This window comes from Podarcis muralis, chromosome Z (genome assembly GCF_964188315.1).
Source record: "Podarcis muralis chromosome Z, rPodMur119.hap1.1, whole genome shotgun sequence".
NCBI lineage: Eukaryota > Metazoa > Chordata > Lepidosauria > Squamata > Lacertidae > Podarcis > Podarcis muralis.
Window position 1 is genome coordinate 21207789 of NC_135673.1, and position 21515 is coordinate 21229303.

At 46.8% G+C, this 21515-nt stretch overlaps 1 protein-coding gene across 4 annotated transcripts in view; it reads left to right on the forward strand.

Moving 5' to 3' along the window:
* The window catches only part of HEPH (hephaestin), a 47003-nt gene extending 25730 nt beyond the window's left edge, over positions 1 to 21273 (forward strand). For 3 of the 4 annotated variants that reach the window (XM_028715569.2, XM_028715572.2, XM_077922243.1), the window contains 10 exons: positions 479 to 691; positions 1748 to 1961; positions 4444 to 4592; positions 8761 to 8895; positions 10206 to 10312; positions 11514 to 11739; positions 15247 to 15386; positions 17378 to 17540; positions 18639 to 18671; positions 20138 to 21273. In XM_028715569.2, coding sequence (XP_028571402.2) covers positions 479 to 691; positions 1748 to 1961; positions 4444 to 4592; positions 8761 to 8895; positions 10206 to 10312; positions 11514 to 11739; positions 15247 to 15386; positions 17378 to 17540; positions 18639 to 18671; positions 20138 to 20376 — 1619 coding nt within the window. In that variant the 3' untranslated portion in view covers positions 20377 to 21273. The remainder of the gene's footprint in view (positions 1 to 478; positions 692 to 1747; positions 1962 to 4443; positions 4593 to 8760; positions 8896 to 10205; positions 10313 to 11513; positions 11740 to 15246; positions 15387 to 17377; positions 17541 to 18638; positions 18672 to 20137) is intronic. The other variant, XM_028715570.2, reaches the window with a different exon arrangement.
* Positions 21274 to 21515: the final 242 nt, after the last annotated feature.

Below are 21515 nucleotides of genomic sequence, written 5' to 3' on the forward strand. Positions count from 1 at the left end.
CTGTTGGGAGCCGCCCAGAGTGACTGGGGAAACCCAGCTAGATGGGCAGCTTATAAATAATAAACTATTATGATATTATCATTACAAGCCATGATGGCCTTGCTCTGCGTTAACAAGTTGGAGGCAGCAATGCTTCTCAATGCCAGTTGCTGCAAACCACAGGAGGGGAAAGTGCAGCTCTTGCGCAGCTTGCTGGTTTCCCATTGGGGCATCTTGTTGGTCACTATGAGAACAGGATGCTGGATTTGATGGGGCCCCTTTGGCCTGATCCAGCAGGCTCTTACAATGTTCTCATTTGTTTCATTTATTTCTTTTGTAAAATTTGTACTCTGCTTGGTTGCAAAAAAACAAAACAAAACAAAACAAAAAACCCCAAATTCAAAGCAGTATATGAAAAGGTATGGTCTATGCATGAATCAAATAAGTAAATGTCTCCTTTTTTGTTTATTTTCCTTTGGGGTTCCCCCCTCCCTTAAAGCCATTAATGGGTTCCTGTTCAGCAACATGCCTCTCCTAGATGTCTGCAGGGAAGAAACTGTCTCCTGGCATCTCTTGGGCTTTGGCAGTGAAGCCGATGTCCATGGCGCAACCTTCCAGGGAAATATGGTCTTGATGAATGGGATGAGGCGAGATGGAGCCAGTCTCTTCCCTCACACATTTGCCACAGCCCTCATGCAGCCAGATAGCGAAGGTAAATGCCTCAACCCATTTGCAACCTTTCTCTCTCAAGGGAGACATAGGTCATGTGCAAACCATATATTTTATGCATGCTTAAAAGCACAAGGTTTCCCTGAAAAAAAACCTGGGAACTATAGTTTGTTAAGGGTCTTGGGGAATTACAGCTCTGTGAGGCGTGGGCTACATTTTGCAGGATGCTGTGGGGGGGGGGGAGTGTGTGCTTCCAGTGCATGGTGTGGACCAGTGTAGTCAGTTTAGAAGCAAGTAAACATTTTCAGTCTAATCATAACCTTTACTGTCCAAGGAAAGACAGTTACGCAAGCTTTCAATAAAGGCCATGTACAGACACTGACCTTGGATATGCAAGATCTCCTAAATCCCTGGAGATGAATTTTTCAGGGTCTTGTTTTGCTTTCAAGCTTGAGGCACAGTGTGGTATTATCACAGAATTGTAGAGCATAGTGCAATTGAGTTAGAACCTGGGAGACCAGGGTTCAACTTTCCACCCAGCAATGAAGCTTAGTGGGCTCTCTTGAGTCACACCCTCCTTCTCAGCCTAACCTATCTCACAGAATCGTTGTGAGGATAAAATGAGGGTTCGTTAGTTAGACCCATGGCTTGATATGATAGAACACAAGTCTGTCCTGAAAATGCAAACCCAAGGGGGGGAGGCGACATGAATGAAGTTTATAAAAATTATGCCTGGCAAAGAGAAAGTGGATAGAGAAAAGTTGCTCTACCTCTCTCATGACACTAGAATTTGTGGACATCCAATGAAGCCAAATGTTGGAAGATTAAGAAAGATGAAAGGAAGTCCTTCGCAAAGCAGACAGTTAATAATAATATTATAATAATTTATTATTTATACCCCACCCATCTGACTGGGTTGAACTGTGGAACTCCCTGTGGTGGACTACAAAGCCCACCAGCCACAGCCAACACAGCCATATGGCACTGGGGGGCGGGGACATTCCTGTGTTGGCTGAGGCTGGTGGGAGTTTTGATTGAAAACATCTGGAGGGACCTGTCTGCAACCATCTTGCACATCTCTGTTTATGCTGCCCACTAGGGACTTTTGAAGTATACTGTCAGACTAGCAACCACTACCAGTCTGGGATGAGAGGACGTTACTCAGTTCAGCAGTGTGGGAAGAACACACTGTTTCCAGACCAGCAATATGAGCAAGTGAGGACCCTCTACATCATGGCACAAGAAGTGGAGTGGGACTATGCTCTGGATCGCCATTGGGCACTGGAAAGATATAACAGCTCTGCGGAGGAGAGGTAACTGGTCTGCTTCAGAAAGGAGCAGGAGGACTAGATAGTCCATTGGCCTGACCCAGCAGGCCCTTCTTCTGTTCTTCTGGCTCCTCTCCACGCCAAGTTGGCTGAGTTAACTTTTATTTGCTTGCTTTACATTATGAATTTGTATGCCACCTTTCAAAACAAAAGTTTCCATAAGAGGGCTTATAGTCAGTGTCATATTTTTTTTAAAAAAAAACCCCTGCAATTTTATAAAGAGACAGCGTAAGACAATTACTAGTCCACACCCACAAAATAATGTTACAGTTTAAAAACAGAGAGCTTAAAAACCCAGCTTGTCCTTTTAACCCAAAGGGGCAATGAGGTTGCCAGACCCCCAGAACTTTCCTGAAGTTCCCAGGTTTGCTTGGCCATTACCAGGTGGGGGGCGGGCGATGGCTTGAATCTCCAGGTGGACAAGTCCACCTGAAAATATTATTATTATTATTATTATTATTATTATTATTATTATTATTATTATGGCTGTGAGTGCAGCTTGCAAGCTTCAGCCTAGTAAAGGTAAAGGGACCCCTGACCATTAGGTCCAGTTGCGGACGACTCTGGGGTTGCGGCACTCATCTTGCTTTACTGGCCGAGGGAGCCGGCGTACAGCTTCCGGGTCATGTGGCCAGCATGACTAAGCCGCTTCTGGCGAACCAGAGCAGCACACGGAAACACTGCTTTCGAACTGCTAGGTTGGCAGGAGCAGGGACCGAGCAACGGGAGCTCACCCCATCGCAGGGATTTGAACCGCCGACCTTCTGATCGGCAAGCCCTAGGCTCTGTGGTTTAACCCACAGAGCCACCCGCGTCCCTTATTTGCATGGGTTGGGGTAGGGGAGCCCAATGCCTGGTCCTACAAGAGCATCTCTCCCCTACCCTCCAGGGGCTTCAGAAGTATTGCTGCCTATCTTATAAATATTATAGTTATTGCTGCACACAAAAGGGATGGCATGCCCTCTGGCCTTTTAACATGCTTCCTAGCTCTTGCCCTGCTATTGCTCCCCAGCAGCACCATATGGAAGGCAGAAGGTGTTTAAGGCTTTAAATGTGCGGATTGCAGCAATATGCCTAAGGAAAGAGGTGGGGAACCTAAGGCTGGAGGGAAAAGGAGGCCCTCTCTGGACCTCAGCAGCCAGGGCTCCAACCACCCCCTCAGTGGCGCACACACCTGAGTGCTTTTGCCTGAGTGTCCTTCAACAGAATGCCTCCCACTTGCCGGAAAAGAGGCTGGGAAGACATGTGGGTGGGTAAAAGCTTCCGACTTTTGCACAGCTAGAACGCAGCTGATTTCAGAAAGATAACAGCAACATCCATTTTCAGGGCTGTCTTAAGCATATCCGGCTGTGGTGCAAAGATCCCTCCGGCGCCCCACCCAGTGTTTTCCAGAGTTGTCGACCTTTCCCCAAGCCTCTGCAGGGATCTCTCTCCTCCGCAGGGGCTTGGGAAGGAAGCTGCATGTCCGCCAGCCATATACAGTGGTACCTCGCAAGACGAATGCCTCGCAAGACGGAAAACTCGCAAGACGAAAGGGTTTTTTTGTTTTTTGAGCTGCTTCGCAGGACGAATATCCCTACGGGCTTGCTTCACAAGATGGAAACATCTTGCAAGTTTGTTTCCTTTTTCTTAACACCGTTAATACAGTTGCAACTTGACTTCGAGGAGCAACTCATAGCACATGGTGTGGTAGCCTTTTTTGAGGTTTTTTAAAGACTATGGTGATTTTTGAAGCTTTTCCAAAACTTTTCCGACACCGTGCTTCGCAAGACGAAAAAAATCGCAAGATGACAAAACTCGCGGAACGAATTAATTTCGTCTTGCGAGGCACCACTGTAGTTGGCAGGGCGCAGCTTCCATCCTAAGCCTCTGCGGGGGTCGCTCTCCTCCTGCGGGGGCTTGGGAAGAAAGCTGCACACCTGCCAGCCATGTGGTTGACAGGGCGCAGCTGGCGGGTGTGCAGGAAGGAAAGGGGAGGCCGCCGGCAAAGCCGCGCAGCTTCCCCACTCGCTGGGGCGCCCCTGAGAAGCTAGCGCCCTGGCGCAACGCGCCAGTAATCCCAATGGAAAAGATGGCTCTGGCCATTTTAGCTCTAGCCACATCCACTTTTGCCTCTCTGGCCCTGCTGATCCCTGAGATGTGGCCCCTTGAAAGCTGCTCATGTGGGAATGCAGCCCTGAAATCCCTGGCTGGAGGGATCTCATGAAACCATTCCACCACCAACTCCAAGGGTTATGCACCAGGATATTATCACTTTTAGTTCCCCTGCTAGTTCATAGCTGACCTGTACCCAGGTCCCCCTATGCTAAGACTTTTCCTGGCATCTCCCAAAGCCTTTCATCTCCGCGGGTTTCACATCTCCAGAAACCAGATTCCCTAGAGCCATGACCTGCCCGGCACAGACAAGATGTGTGTTATTGTTTTATTAATGCCAACAGAGCATCATTAACGCACAAAGTAACTTCAGCATTCACAGGTATAGCGACGTGTTTCTGAGTGGCAAGAACGGACTCCTTGGCTCCCGGTACAAAAAAGCAGTGTACAGGGAATACACGAATGGGACGTTCAAGACCCCAAAGAGCAGGACGGATGGCGAGGAACACCTAGGGATCCTGGGTAAGGAGAAGGATTGTACACAAAGTAGGAGCGGCTCCTCTCACTTCTCCAGGAGTTAGTGATGCCCACCAAATTAGATGGGTTTAAAAGATGGCCCACTGACCTGATCCAGCAGGATCTTCTTTTGTTCCTGTGTTCCATTCGAGCAAGTCAGGGGCTTAACCTGCAAGCAAGTTTGTTAGATAGCACAATCAGAAACAGGCCTTTGGCTACAGGGGTCTTTTTTACTTATTTTTGCTTTTACTTTTTTTTACTTCCATAGAAAAGGGTGAATATAAATTAAATGCATCGGGGGGGGGGGTGCGCCAATTGTCACTTTGATGAAAACAGCATTGCATGGACACTGAAAAAAAAATGTGCACAAAAATCCCACAATGAACACCCGTCCAGATGACCTGGTCTACACGTGCAGCAGAGTTAGATGTTTGAAAGCTAGAGACAGTAGAGTGCACTGCACTGTTTCAGACAGCAGGTGGGGGTATAACTTATGAATCAGCCCCTTTGTAAAAACATTCTCTGCAAATGAATTTTAATGCAGTAGGGTGTTAAAGGACTCTTGTTTTTCACAGCAATAGGCTAACTCAGCTATACCGCTGGAAATTGTTTCTAAATTTACCAGTTTTCTAATTAACAAGTGGTGGGTTTTTTATGGTTTGGTTTAGTTTGATACTCTAGGAGAGTGTTCAAAAAATAGGATGCCTTGTGGTCTGAGGTGGTACATTGCATTCCCCGACCTCAGAACCCTGCCATTCTGTTAACACATCATATGTCTGCATGTGTAAACCAAGCCCGGTCACTGCTCTTTTTCCAGTTGGCACCTCTTAGGTGGGCGCCATTGCCATTCTAAGAGAACAAGGAGGGTGTTCGTGGTGAGTTCTGGCACCTCTTTTTCTAGAAAAACAGCACTGGAGGCATAAGGGTTTGTTATTCTGACTGGTGTGTAATTGGAATGCGGAGTTAAAGTAAATTATCAAATCATCAATTCTAGCATGCAGGGGACCGCCTCTCCTGGTATGCCCCGCGGAGGATCTTAAGGTCCACAAATTACAACAGTTTGGAGGTCCCAAGTCGCAAGGTGGTTAGATTGGTCTCAACTGGGCCCAGGGCCTTTTCAGTACTGGCCCCGACTTGGTGGAACACTCTGTCACAGGAGACTAGGGTCCCGCGGGACTTGACATCATTACACAGGGCCTGCAAGACAGAGCTGTTCCACCTGGCCTTTGGTTTGGACTCAGTCTGACCCTTATGTTTCCCTCCCCTTATGGTTTTGGTCTATGGGCTATCATTAAAATGAGGCTGCTTTTTAAATTGTACCTTAGCCTGTATTTTAAATTGGTCCCCCCATTATGTTTTTATTGTAATTTTACTGGTGTTAGCCGCCCTGAGCCCGGCTCTGGCCGGGGAGGGCAGGGTATAAATAATTTATTTATTTTTTTAATTTTTTATTATTATTTGAACAATTGGCATTATTAATTGTATTATGATTTGGTATTATAAATTGGTATTGACAGCGAGGCTTTTATTGGGTTATTGTAACTGAAAACTAATAAAAATTATTACATAAAAAAGAAAAAGAAAAATAGCACTGGGCCTGATGTACCTTGGACTTCAAATTATCATCATAATAGACTCCCATTATAAATGTAAGAACTGAGGATGTCTAGGCACTTGAGGGTCTTCTCCCCCATTGTAATGCCTCTCCAGATGTAGATGGGAGTCTCTCTGTGGCAACATTCACAACGCACATTTAAAGCAGTATCTGAGCACCATGCCACTTTAAACAGTCACGACAGCCCCCCCCCCCCCAAATATATATTCTGGGAGCTGTAGTTTGTTAAGGGTGCTTACGTTGGTAGGAAGCTCCTGTTTCCCTCCCAGAGGTACAATTCCCAGTGTGGTTTGATAATGCAGCTCCCATCATTCTTTTGGGGAAGCTACTGACTATTTAAAATGGTATAATAGAACTTTAATGGCATGATGTCAATGTGGACTGTATCTCTGGAGTGCTGTGTTATTTTGATAAGTTTTTCTGTTTTTCCCTCTCCATGGCTCTTCAGTATACTGTGGGTAGCGATGGAAATTTATTATGTGCTGCTTATTATGGGCTGTTCTGTCCATGCCCACTCTTTTCTGCCCATGCCTTTCCCGCTCTCATGGGAAAATAGCTGGGTCAGTATAAATAACTACCGCAGCTTAGTCACAGTGCAAGCCATCAGAAGAGATGGGTCTGACGATAATTGCAGGGGAGCACAGCTGTACTAGGCACAAAACAAATCTGGGGCCCAGACTCTCAGCTTTTCTATTTCCTTCTTCTTTTTAAAAACGGTTTTATTAACGTTATTATTGCAATTCATTGCCATAGCTATTATATATGAAGCATTCTTGTTTTCTAAGAAGAAAAAAGAAAACAAATTAACTAGAAAAGGCGGGGGGGGGCAGAGAGAACATGAGATGTGGAAGGCGGAAGGGATAATATAACAAAAAATTCTATGGGGCAATTAATAAAAGGAAAAATGTCATCATTTACATTGTCATCCAGAAGTGTAAGAACTTCGCAATACATTTTGTTTTCTTAATTATTTCAGATTGCATTTTTCTTTTCTTTCTTCGGTTTTTTTGGTAATTGGTTTTTCAATTTCAATTAACAAAATATAGCCATACTAGGAAAAGGAGGCTTAGTAGATGTACAGAAAAGAAAGCTAAATAGCAGGTGATGGTTGTATTTTTAAACATTCCAAGAAAGACAATCAAATGAAAGTATCTCTCAATAAGTTTCCTTGAGTCTGTCGAGAGTGAAAACCATGTTTGATTGCCTTAACAAAGCCAATAAAAGGATATATAGAAAGCGTTAGTCCTCTCATCGCACTGGATCAATATTCCTTTTGTGAAATGTTTGTCCATAAGCATGAAGTCCCATACTTGCAAACTTCAGCCTTCAAAAAGATTTGCATTTAAAGTTTTCCAGATCTTTATGATCACTAATCTAACTGCCAATAATAAATGGAGGATGAGGTTCTTATTGGTTATGTTCTTAATCTGAGGAGTAAAATAAGTGCTGCATGTTTCTTATACATAAGTTTTATCATTACGATATTTTGCCAGGTTTTCCTTGGCTAATTAGTTGTAGCAGGGGGATCTTTATTTCCCCATTTCTGTAGCTTTCCTTTCCTTTTGTAAAAGCCTCTTCCCCTTGAAGAATGAGAATTCTGAAGCAAGGCACCACTCTAACCTCTAAGTGAGCCTCCTCCTGCCTTTCAGTGTTTTAGCTAATTAAAATTGATTGCAAAGATGATGCATGGGTGTGTAGCAAGGTTTTTTTTTGGGGGGGCAGGCCTTTTTTGGGGGTGACAGAACCTCAGTTAGCTATGCATTTTTATTGATTGGGGGGCAACTATCCCTCGCTGCCCCCCCCGGCTATGCCCATGTAAAGGTAAAGGGGCCCCTGACCGTTCAGTCGCAGACGACTCTGGGGTTGCGGCACTCATCTCGCTTTACTGGCCAAGGGAGCTGGCATACAGCTTCCGGGTCAAGTGGCCAGCATGACTAAGCCGCTTCTAGTGAACCAGAGCAGCGCACGGAAACGCTGTTTACCTTCCCGCTGGGGTGGTACCTATTTATCTACTTGCGCTTTGACATGCTTTCGAACTGCTAGGTTGGCATGTATAGTAGGCTAAATCAAACACACTCAGGTAAAAGCAGGGAGGGTTGTGCAGAACTGAGAGGCGTGGCCTGCATTGAGGCCTGGAGAGTTGCTTTCTCCCAAAGCAGCAGGTTAAAATAGTGCTTGCATATTTCACTTCAGAACTCTCATTACTTAGTGAGTGGGGACTTACTTTGGGAAGCAAGCAAGTGGGGGGTGGGTCTGGGTCCCAAATTCACTCTGAACCTAGTATAGCAGTGCCCCCTGCACGTCTTGGCAGGCTTGAGTAGATCCACTTCTTCCAATAGCTTGGACTGTGGAAACATTGAGATAATTCTTTGTACTGACCCAGCAATAGCCACAGCTATTGCATGAGCACATGCACTTCACTGTATCAGCACTGTTCTGCCACCCACGTATTGCTTTCAATGCACTGCTTTCAAGTGTACATCTTTTTATGTTGTTCTCATCCATTCCTAGTCACTGTCCCAACAGCGTTTGTTCCCTAAAGCATCTCCTTGCCTCTAGGTCCGTTCATCTGGGCAGAAGTGGGAGACGTCCTCAATATTGTGTTCAAGAACAACGCCACACGGCCTTACTCCCTTCATGCCCATGGAGTCCTGGAGAAGAACAGCAACAAAGGCTCGGAAGCAGCAATGCCTGGTGAGTCTTAGCCCTCTGCTGTGAGTTGCCTTGTCTAGACCCCTGTGTCATGTATAGTGGCCAAGCTTCTTATTAACTATCCCCTGCAGTGCTCACAGAGACCACCTGGAGTCCATCCTCAGGCACCGTATGGTTAGAGGCTGGGTGGGCTCCCTATTATTTTGCACAGTCTGGGACCCATACCAATAGACTCGAGTGACAAGAAAGGAGATTCCGATGAAACATCAGGAAGAACTTTCTGACAGCAAGAGCTGTTCGACTGTGGAATGGACTCCATTGGAAGGTGGTAGACTCTCCTTCCTTGGAAGTTTTTGGGTTTTTTTTGTTTTGTTTTTTTGCTCCTGAGCTTTCCCCGTAAAAACCTGCTCTTTAAAGCCCAATGGAAGCAAACGGCAACCCAAAGAAAACCCAAATAGCCATTTCCTCCCATTAAAGGAGCCAGTTCGCTCCTTTAGACAGCGGCATATCATGGAGAAAGCTCCAGAGGGAAAGGAAGGGGGTGTGCTCAGATACAGAGCTTTAAAGTGTAGGCCTGTGCCTGGGAAGAGCAGGGCAAAAGGTAATTGTGGGTAAGCCCCTGATTTTCAATAAGAAACATTTCATAATTGGATATGTAAATGACTTAATTGTAAGATATGTTTAGAAACCTGATACAAGTTTTAATCTTCTTCTAGTCTATTGTTATTTTAACTTTTCAAAAAATTTAAATTATTGTTAATTTTCCACATTGGTAATTGTATTATCTTTTTTTTGCAAACCCTTTAGAGGTTTTTTTAAAAAAATATAATTAAGTGCTGTACAGTATAAGGGACATGGGTGGTGCTGTGGTCTAAATCACTAGGGCTTGCTGTGGTCTAAACCACTAGGGCTTGCTGATCAGAAGGTTGGCGGTTCGAATCCCCGTGACAGGGTGAGTTCCTGTTGTTCGGTCCCAGCTCCTGCCAACCTAGGAGTTTGAAAGCACATCAACGTGCAAGTAGATAAATACCTTATGGCGGGAAGGTAAACGGCGTTTCCATGCACTGCTCTGGTTTCGCCAGAAGCGGCTTAGTCATGCTGGTCACATGACCTGGAAAAACTGTCTGTGGACAAACACCGTCTCCCTCGGCCAGTAAAGCGAGATGAGCGCCGCAACCCCAGAGTCGTTCACAACTGGACCTAATGGTCAGGGGTCCCTTTACCTTTACCTTTACAGTATGAATATTATGAAATAAATAAGTCTCTGAGATTCCAACAGAAGTAGAAAGATGTCAATTTCTCTCTAATAATAATAATAATAATATTTGTGTCTGTCTCTATCACTGTCTCAGGTGAAATTGTCACCTATCGGTGGGATGTTCCTGAAAGATCTGGCCCAGGACCTAATGATTCTGCCTGTGTCTCTTGGATCTACTATTCCAGTGTGGATCCTGTAAAGGTTTGCAGTTTTTCTCTAGCTTTTGTGAGAGGATTATACCACCATGCAAAGGAGCTCCCCACCAGGATGTTTATTCATACTAAGCTTACACTGTGCAAGCAAAGACCTGTGCTCACTGTACAGGTTTCAGGGACAAGGCTGAAGAGGAGGAGGAATGGTGAAGGTCACCCCCCCTTCTCCTGTAGCTCCCAGAGAAGAGGATGGCAGTCTCGAATTACAGCAGGGCTGTGAGGAAAACAACAACTTAGAGGAAAACAGAAGAGTTATAAGGTGTTAGGAGATGGAGGAGGGGAGGCAAAACAGTTAGCTGACACGTCACTGGACCACATAACCAACCCTTCTCCCAAAATGCGACATTCGTTAAGGGTGCAGCACAAAGGGCACAGAGACCGTTGACCATGGATGGACACCATAGAGGCAGGTGTTGTTGCTAGAAGGGAAGGAGGAAGGAGCTCGGTGCGAGCAATGCTATCATTGAGGAATGACTGGATTCTTCGTCTTTCACTGTGATGACTCAAAAAAAATCTTAAGAAATAACTTTCTTGTTTCCTCCCTGCTTCTTGGTGCCATTGGGAGAGGGAGAGAATTCCTCACTCCTGGCAATAGGGTTGCCATATTTCAAAAAGTAAAAACCAGGACACCCCAGAGCTGTTAAGCTTTTGTTTTACAAAAACGCCAGAAAAAAGAGAAAAAAGACAATGTGCCACCTTTCAGAAATCACCCCCAGGTGCCAATTCCACCTTTGAAATCCCAGTAACGTCTGGGAAAATCCAGACATATGGCAGTTTGGGAAACCCTGGTTTATAGAAATCCTTGGTTGTAGCCCGTAGAATGTACAGTGGTACCTCAGGATGCAAACAGGATCCGTTCCGGAGCCCCATTCGCATCCTGAACGGAACGCAAGACGCATCTGCGCACATGTGCGGGTCGCGTTTCGCTGCTTCCGCGCATGCGTGTGACGTCATTTTGAGCGTCTGTACATGTGCGAGCGGTGAAACCCAGAAGTAGCGCACTCCGTTACTTCTGGGTTGCCGCGGAGTGCAACACGAATGCGCTCAACCCGAAGCGCATTCAACTCGAGGTATGACTGTACTTTGGAGAAGAATTCTTTTGGTTCCAGAAGCTGCCCCAGCTAACAGGAGTCTATAAGTAAAACTGCTAGGATAACCTTCCTAACTTTTCTCTGCCCTTTTACCCCCAGGATGTGTTCAGTGGTCTCATTGGCCCCCTAAAGGTCTGCCGTAAAGGGACGCTGGATTTAGATGGGAGAAGGAAAGGTGTCAACAAGGAGTTTGCACTCCTCTTCTTGATTTTTGATGAAAATCAGTCCTGGTACCTGGAGGAGAATGTGCAAAAGTATGCCCAAGGGAACTGGGTTCATTCCCGCCGAGAGGACGAAGAGTTTCTGGAGAGCAACAAGATGCACGGTGACTTTGTGTTATTACTTTTTTGTCCTGCATGGCTGCCTGCCTTTGCCCTGGATTGCAAAGTGTTGCCTAGAATTGTCTGTATTAAAAAAACAACACCTGGGCCATCTATTTCCCACTGTTACCATCTTTTCAAAAGTAATGTTCATATTTATTTATTTGGGTTTCTCACTGGAAAGGCTATGGGGGTAGGGAAAAGAAAGGGACCTCTCTACCGCCTTTCAACCAAGGTATTATGTGTTTTCAGAACCCACCTTATTCTGATGACTGTAATCTGTGTTAACTGGTTTTAGTATTTCCGTTTAAACTTTAGCAAACTGTCTTGGGACCTGCTGGTGAAGGGCAAGTAATAAATAAATGATAACAGCAGCAATAACTATAATATTTATTAGATAGGCAGCAATACTTCTGAAGCCCCTGGTCTTGCAGGACCAGGAATCGGGCTCCCCTACCCCAACCCATGCAAATAAGAGACCAATAAGGGACGCGGGTGGCGCTGTGGGTTAAACCACAGAGCCTAGGGCTTGCTGATCGGACGGTCGGTGGTTCGAATCCCCGCAATGGGGTGAGCTCCCATTGCTCTGTCCCTGCTCCTGTCAACCTAGCAGTTCGAAAGCATGTCAAAGTGCAAGTAGATAAATAGATACCGCTCCGGTGGGAAGGTAAACGGCGTTTCCATGTGCTGCTCTGGTTCGCCAGAAGTGGCTTAGTCATGCTGGCCACATGACCCGGAAGCTGTACGCCGGCTCCCTCGGCCAATAAAGTGAGCACCGCAACCCCAGAGTCAGTCATGACTAACGGTCAGGGGTCCCTTGCAACCTTGCCGCCGCTCCCTGTTCTGGGAGCTGGGGTCGGGGGAAGCTCAGGCTTCCCCTGCCCCAGCCCCGTGGCTAAAAAGGAGAAGCCTGAAGCTCCCGGAGTGCAGCGCGAACTGCCACTGCGCTCTGGGGGTTTCAGGCAGCTATCCGCAAGCCTTCGGAGAGCAAGGGGAGTTCTTGCTGCGCTCTGAAGGCTTGCGGATAGCCGTCTGAAGCCTGGAGAGTGGGAGGGGTCGGTGCACACCAATCCCTCTTGCTCTCCAGGCTTCGCTTTGCTGGAGAGGCGCTGCACAGTTTTCCCTCTCTGCGCAGCGCCCCTTCAGCGAAGCGGGAGGAGAAATGGAAGGGGCTCCGTTTCTCCTGCCGCTTCGCTGAAGGAGCGCTGTGCAGAGAGGGGGAGAATTCCCCCCCCCCTGTTTTCCCCCTCCTATGGTCGGGTGCGTCCTATGGTCCAGTGCATCCTATAGACCGAAAAATACGGTAAATGGGCAAGGGGCGGATCTGAGGGAAGCCCACTGTTGGCTCCATCTGCTCTGCCCTCTGGCACAGCCCATGTCCCGGCCTGCATCCTCATTAGCCAAAGCCAAGTACAGGCTAGGATACAGTTCCTGATAGGCGGAGGGGGCTTAAGCCCCCATTGCCTATCAAGAAGGGCACCGCTGTTCCAGTTCCCTCATGGGGAGCCAGGTGAAGCCTCTGCCATCTTGCAATGCTTCCTCACCAAAAGGGGTAAGCGGACTTGTGTTCAAATTCTGCTTGCATTCAGTTGGGCACTGTGAGAAGAGGATGCTGGAGTAGGTGAATCGTTGGCCTGGTCCAGCAGGCTCTTCTGATGTTCAGAGGGTAGAGGGGGAGGCCCACAGCACTATGGTGTGATGAGGTTGGCCACACCAACTACCTGTTGTGTTGGGGAAGCTTGGCAGAGAACTCAGGAGAATGTTTAGTGTAAGGTTCAACTCCACTTTGTGCCCTCACCCAATGTTTCAAGAGTCGAGAAGGTGTTGCTTAGCACCCTGCACTCAGGACCATTAAACACACCTTCTGAAGAGGGAGGACTAAGGAAGGAACTCAGACTTCACAGGGGAGCGCCCTTTTATTGGAAAAGTGCAGCAGCACAGACTTCAGAACCTGCCACTTTCAGCCATTAGCTTTTCTCTCTAATTGTTGCTAAGTTGTGAAAGAAAAAAGCCTGCTGTGTAGCAATTTGCACATGATTAGTTCCTGGAAGTAATCCGTGAAAGACTCAGATGTTGCTAGGATTTGACTTTTGGCTGTACCTTAGATGCCCTTTCTAAGTTAGAATCCACTGATAATGTTAATGAAACCAGACCAACTCAACCCCAAACCTCTGAACCCTGCCACTAGGGAGAGCAGGGGTGTTGCAGGAAGGACACACAGAAGCAAAGCACCTGAGATGACTTCTGTAAAGAAGAGAGGGAAAGTCGATGTGGCATAGTGGTCAAGAATATTGGATTAAAACCGTGGAGACTGGGGTTCTAGTCCCCACTCGGCCATGAAGCTCACTGGGTGACCTTGGGCCAGTCACTGTCTATCAGCCTACCCTACCTCACAGGGTTGTTGTGGGGATAGGAAAGGAAGACATAAACCCATGTATACCACATTGAGCTTCTTGGAAGAAAGGTGGGATATAAATGTAATATAATGTAATGTAGCTACATTATGGGATGCGGGTGGCACTGTGGGTTAAACCACTGAGCCTAGGGCTTGCTGATCAGAAGGTTGGCGGTTCAAATCCCTGCGACGGGGTGAGCTCCCGTTGCTCAGTCCCTGCTCCTGCCAACCTAGAAGTTCGAAAACACGTCAAAGTGCAAGTAGATAAATAGGTACCGCTCCGGCGGGAAGGTAAACGGCGTTTCCGTGCACTGCTCTGGTTCGCCAGAAGTGGCTTAGTCATGCTGGCCACATGACCCAGAAGCTGTACGCCGGCTCCCTTGGCCAATAAAGCGAGATGAGCACCGCAACCCCAGAGTCGATCACGACTGGACCTAATGGTCAGGGGTCCCTTTACCTTTACCTAGCTACATTATAGGGAGAGGCAACTAAAACCGTTACCGGAGTTGCTAGACAACCTTTCCTAGGGAAGGTTCCTCTTTATTCCCAGATAGGGTGGTCAACCAGATCCCATTGTATGTGGGGGGGGGGATATCCCACCCACAGAAGCATCCCAAGAGATTGTAACAGTTCCTGGTGTCTCAGAAGTGAGGATCTTAAGATCAAATATTTCAGCCTTCCCCAACTTAGTAGCCCCCATAACTGTTTTGGACTACAATTCTCACCAGCCCCAGTCAATAACTGTACCCCTGTGGGTATAAGATGGACAAAAAATGTAAGTTATTAGGATGCATTGAAACCTTGTAATCTTTTCTGACTTTTAGGCTTCAAGGTGAGTTGCTACCGTCTTTATGGATAGCAGCTCTGTGCCATTACAACAACAACAACAACAACAACAACAACAATAATAATAATAATAATAATAATAATAATAATAATAATAATAATAATTTATTATTTGTACCCCGCCCATCTGGCTGGGTTTCCCTAGCCACTCTGGGCGGCTTCCAACAAAACCAGCAGTGCCCCTTAGCAGCAGTTTGCAATATTTCATGAACCAAACAGATTCTGTTCTATCAATAAGCAGACTTTTTCTTCCTTCCTTCCTCCCGCTTAGCCATCAATGGTAAACTCTATGCAAACTTGCCTGGGCTGACAATGTACGAAGGAGACTGGGTGAACTGGTACCTGCTGGGAATGGGCCAGGAGATTGACATCCACACAGTTCATTTCCACGCTGAGACCTTCCTTTATCGGGTGAGCATTTGAAGCTGTTGCTTGAATAACCTTACGACGCTATGTAATGTCAGTCTGCTGCTACAAAGCAGAGCTTTCCCATGTAATGAATCCATGCAGTGCTCTGCCCGTATATGTAGAACTGTGGGGTCAGTGTCCTTCTGAGCTTCACCCCCTCCCATAAAGTTAACATGAAAAGTTTTTGTTTAAAGAAAAAACAAGAGGTGACATGACAGGCATTTATTAAATTATACAGGGCATGGAGGAAAAGTGGACAGAGAAAAGTTTTCATAACACCAGAATTCCTGGATGCCCAGTGAAGGTGAATGTTGGGAGATTCAGGAAAGCAGTGGCGTAGCGTGGGAGGTGCAGGGGGGGCCGGCCGCACCGGGCACAACATCTGGGGTTAGGGCAAATCCACAGGTTAGGGGGCGCAAATCCACGGGTTAGGGGGCGCAAATTACTTGCCTTGCCCCGGGTGCTGACAACCCACGCTACGCCACTGCAGGAAAGTCCTTGTTTATGCAGCACACAGACTGTGGAACTCACTCCCACAGTAGGCAGTGATGGCCACCAACCTGGAAGATGACTCCAGGGACAATTGGCCAAGTTAATGGAGGAGAGGGCTATCAATGGCTATTGACCACAGCAGCTGTGCTCTGCCTCCATAGTTCTGGAGGCAGCCATGCTTCTGAATACTGGATGCTGGAAATAAAGGAAGGGAGAGTGGCTCTTGTGCTCAGATCCTCCTTGCAGGTTCCCCACAGTGGTTGGCCACTGTGAGAACAAGGTGCTGGACTAGATTGGGCCATGGGCCTGATGCAGCTGTAGGCTCTTACATTCTTATGACAATCCCTGTGTTGCTTCTAGAGGCAACTAATGAGATACTTACCTTTTTTATTTTTAAGCCAGGGGGGACGACAACCTTTTTTATTTTATTTTTTAAATCCCACATTTATACCCCAAGGTGGCATACATTGTTCTCCCCCTCCTGATTTTATCCTCACAACAACTTTGTAGTGTAGGTTAGGCTGGGAGGCAATGACTGGCCCCCAAAGTCACACTCAGTGAACTTAATGCCAAGTGGGGATTTGAACCCAAATAAATGCAGGTGGCGCTGTGGTCTAAACCACACAGCCTAGGGCTTGCTAATCAGAAGGTTGGCGGTTCGAATCCCTGCGACGGGGTGAGATCCCGTTGCTCGGTCCCAGCTCCTGCCAACCTAGCAGTTCGAAAGCACGTCAAAGTGCAAGTAGATAAATAGGTACCATTCTGACAGGAAGGTAAACGGCATTTCCGTGCGCTGCTCTGGTTCGCCAGAAGCGGCTTAGTCATGCTGGCCACATGACCCGGAAGCTGTCTGCGGACAAACGCCGGCTCCCTCGGCCAATAAAGCGAGATGAGTGCCACAACCCCAGAGTCGTCAGTGACTGAACTTAAAGGTCAGGGGTCCCTTTAAAGGTAAAGGGATCCTGACCATTAAGTCCAGTTGTGGCCGACTCTCAGGTTGCAGCGCTCATCTCGCTTTATTGGACGAGGGAGCTGGTGTACAGCTTCCAGGTCATGTGGCCAGCATGACTAAGCTGCTTCTGGCGAACCAGAGCAGCGCACAGAAACGCCGTTTACCTTCCCGCCGGAGTGGTACCTATTTATCGACTTGCACTATGACGTGCTTTCAAACTGCTAGGTTGGCAGGAGCAGGGACCGAGCAACGGGAGCTCACCCCATTGCGGGGATTCAAACCGCCGACCTTCTGATCGGCAAGTCCTTGGCCACCCGCGTCCCATGGGTCCCTTTACCTTTACCTAAAAATCAACGAGACTGCAGAATAAATGTACAGTACTTTAAAAAAACACACACACCAAAACAACTTACCTTATAGGTAGAAGTCACATGATTCGACTTTCCTGGCCCAGCAACCCAGCTCTTCTTGGTGCAGGCAGTAGCTTTGCAGGGGCAGCCCTCCCTGTTCCAAAGTAATGTTTGCTCTCTGGGTCCTCCCCACACGACAGAGTGGCAAGACGTACAGAGCAGATGTGGCGGACCTCTTCCCCGGGACCTTTGAAGTGGTGGAGATGCTGGTTGGCAATCCTGGAACATGGCTGCTTCATTGCCATGTGGCCGATCACATCCATGCTGGAATGGAAACCCTCTTCACAGTCTTTCCTAAGCACGGTAAGGAGAGAACAGGTTGGTTTTTATCAACATCATTATCATTATATCATTACCATTATTTTATTTAGAGCCTTTGTCAGGGTTGTACCTAGGGGCTGGTTAGGTTGCCCCCACCAAGGGTGCAGGTCCGGGGTGGGGTGGGGAGGGACACACAAAAATTGAGCCTCTCCACTCTGGCACCGAGTGGCTAGAAACCCGCCTTGCCTGTCCATGCACTCAGACGGATGGACTGATGGAAGAACAGGAGGAGGAAAAGCAGAGCAGAGCCAAGGACGAAGCCACAAGAGGAGTGCAAAAGCACAGTTAAGCCATAGAAATCTCTCCCACAGCCGGCAGTTGATGCCAAGCAACCTAGATTGCCTTGAAAGATTATTAGACAAATTCGTGGAAGAGGAGAGGGCTATTGATGGCTATGCTCTGCCCTCTACAGTCGGAGGGAGGAAATGCTTCTGAAAACCAGTTGCTGGAACTCACAGGAGGGAAGGGTGCTCTTGTGCTTGAATCCTGCTTGCAGGTTTCCCACAGGCATCTGGTTGGCCACTATGTGAACAGGATGCCGGACTAGATGGGGCCATTGGCCTGATCCAGCAGGCTATTCTTGTGTTCTTAATATTAGAATGTGGTGCTACAGACACCCATTTTATCTGGCTTGAACACAGGGATCTCTTGTGCTTATTTGTTTTGTCTCATTTCTTACCCACCCTTCACCACCGGGTCAGAGGGTGGGTAAAATATGCAATTACAAAACAAATAAAACAGTTTGCAGCCCAAGAAGGAAGTGGAAAAACTATTAAAAACAATGTGAACATTTAAAAACAGTTCCCCCATAAAAAATATTTCCAGTACAGTGTCCCAGTGCTTGGGAAGGGCCACAGTTTGGTGCTTAGAAGATCTTCTTTGAATGCAGAAGGTCCCAGATTCAGTCCCCAGAATCTCTAGGTAGGACTGGGAGTTGTCCCCTGCCTGAAACCTTGGAGATCTTTTCCCAGCAACTGTTACATTGGATGGACGTCATTCGTCTAAGTAGAACACAGCTTCCTATGCCATCCTTTTGTGCTTCCCAGTAGCTTCCTACTAAATTGTGTACTTTCTTTTCAGATTCAGTGCTTCTGAAGACCAATTCCTATACAGGTATGGCTGTCATTGCATCTCAGGTTTATACCCCTTTTGAGCATTCTTGAATAAGGACAATTCCCGGTGTGAAGCCTAGCAAGGCACCCCTTTTGTCCACCATTATTCTCCTTTCATTCCTCAAGTTCACCCAATGGTCCAGTGCTGCTGGCTCCCTGCAAACCCCATGCACTGCACAGGCTTGATCAGGTTACCATTTGGGTTCCTTCCAATTCCATGATTCTGTGAGTGCAAACTGGGAGTCAGTGTTCTCTGTGTGCACTCTACCCTGCTCCCTTCTTCCATAACCATTGCAAATTATCTTGTCAGCTTTAACCATGGTTTGCTGTTACAGTGAGGGGGGGGGGTATTTGATCCCCTGCTAACTTTGCCTGTTTGGCCTCTGAAGAAGAAATGAACAGTCCATAATTTTAATGGTAGGTTTATTGTAGGTGTGAGAGACAGAATAACATCAGGAAAGCCCCCAGAAACCAAGAAGACAAAAGTCAGAGATTGATGTGCAGGGGATCAAATACTTCCCCCCTCCCCCGTCACTGTACATCTTCACTGACTCTGACTAGCTAACGCTAGGAAAATTCCCTCTTAGTCATGGTTTGCAAACTATGTTGAGACTTAAGATGGAATCCCATGGCAATCTGAGTTGCAGAGGTCTGGTTGCGGCCTGGATATATACTACAGGGAGTGAAGCCTGAGTGATACTACCTGAGTGAAGCCAGGCCTGTTGCCACAACCTCTGTCTCACACACAGCCTCCTAATTGGCCCATTTGAAAGGGTTTGGGTGCCAAACCACATGGCCAAGGGGGGGAGGTTCTAACATCCCCCAGTGGTCATGCTGTGCCGAAGATGGCCCACACATTGGGCCGTGGCTGCACCAGGCTGCAAACTGCTGCTTCCCAGGTAAGCAGCCATTAACCTTGTCAGCTTTAGCCACAGTTTGCTATTACATCTTCACTGACTAACTGCATCTAATGCTAGGAAGATTCCCTCTTAGCCATGGTTTGCAAACAGTGTTCAAACTCTGGTTAAGATGGAAGCCCAGTTAGCCGTTGTTATGGCTGACATCTGTGCAAACGTAACACTCCATGGAATTCAAATTGTAATACAATACAATAATTAATAAATAAATAAATAATTTCCAGCGATCGAAGTGGTCAAGTGGGCTAAGGACTGGTTCCAAGTTGTTCCAAGTTCTTTGCATGGTACAAGTAACAGGTTGAACTTTTCCTGGTAATGAAAAAGATTCTTCTACTAGCCTTATTGCTCATCTAGCTATCTAACTGTGTGGAGGTTTTGCAGACTTAGTACCTGTTTTTCCTTGGAAAATGTGAATTTGCTCTTAAACTGAAAAGACAGCAGAGTGGTTGTTTGCTGCTGTCATTCTGTACTGTTAACTTCCGTTAATGCAGTCTCATTTCCTCCCCGCCCGCCCACAAAAAGTGACCTTTCATCATCCATTTGTCCTCAGAGACACCTCCTGAAGATGAAGACAATGGCCATCACTTTGTTTTGTTCGGGTCAAAACTGGCACATAGCCAAGTAGAGGCGACCATTATTTTCCTTGCCGTCACCGGTGTCTTGCTGTTCCTCATTGCCTGCACCTTTCTGGGAGTGATAATTTACCTGCAGAGACAAAAGAGGCTGAGACGCAACAGGAGGTCCATACTAGACGAAGGGTTCAAGCTTATGTCTACAAAAAAGCACTAACATCTGGAGAGGAGTGGCGGAGGTTTTTGTGGCCTTTGAGCTGCATGCAAGGAGGAAGTGCCTTGAAATGCCTTTTGCAAAATAAAAATAAAAATAAATCACTTTGGGAGCTATGTTTCAAAACCACCCGTGATGTTGTCCTCTTAGGGAAAATAAAAAAGGAAACATCTCCAAATGCCATCCAGTGCCTAGTTTTCTACTTTCTATTCAGGACTCAAAGTAAGCCCCAATAAGTTTAATCTGGCACATTTATACAATAATCCTGTAATCCTCCAGAACTTGGGGAGCCAGCTGACAAGCAAGGATCAATCTGGAGCAATTTTTCATATTATAAGAAAGGAGATTGCGCTATACATCAGGAAGAGCTCTGCAGCAGCAGAACAGACACCCTTGGAAGGCATTGGACTCCCCTTCATTGGGGTTTTTTTAGAGAGAGGCTGGATGGCCATCTGTTTGGGACCCTTTAGCTGTGATTCCTGCATTGCAGTGGGTTGGACTACATGACCCTTGGGGTCCCATCCAACTCTATAATTCTATGATTCTGTGGAACAAAGTTCCTGGATCTGCAGCATTCCCTTGGTCTTTTTTTTGCTCAGGGAAGCCACCCATCCTGCTGCTCTCTCTCCTTCTGCTCCTATTTGGGATTTTTCAGACAGTCTGCTTGGCTACTATCTGCTCCAGCAGGCCTAACTGACCTTATCAGCCAACTGAAGAGAAACAACATGTGTGGGGAGGAATCTTCCCAGGGAAGCATGGGGGAGGAGGGAGCAAATACTCCATGGGACTGTTTTCTCTATATGGGACTGTTTTCTAACGGCAAATTCTTTTCCCTGCTTTGATCTGCTTCTATCTCCTCCCATCCCTTCATGAACAGAAAGTAAAAACAAGGAAATCATACAGTGTGACTTCTGTTTGTCTCTGCTGGGGAAAAAGAGGTGATTTTTTCCTAATTGGCCATTGCAGTAAAATAGTCATGACTGCTAATTAAATGAAATGGAGGAATCAGCGTTTGATGGCTTGTGATTGTATAAACATTAGATGGGGCAAATGAGTGAAGGTGCACATTAATTTGCTGTTCTAAGTAGCAGGAGGCTTGCAATTTGTAAGCTCTGTTCACCTCCATCCAGACAGGGCTTCAG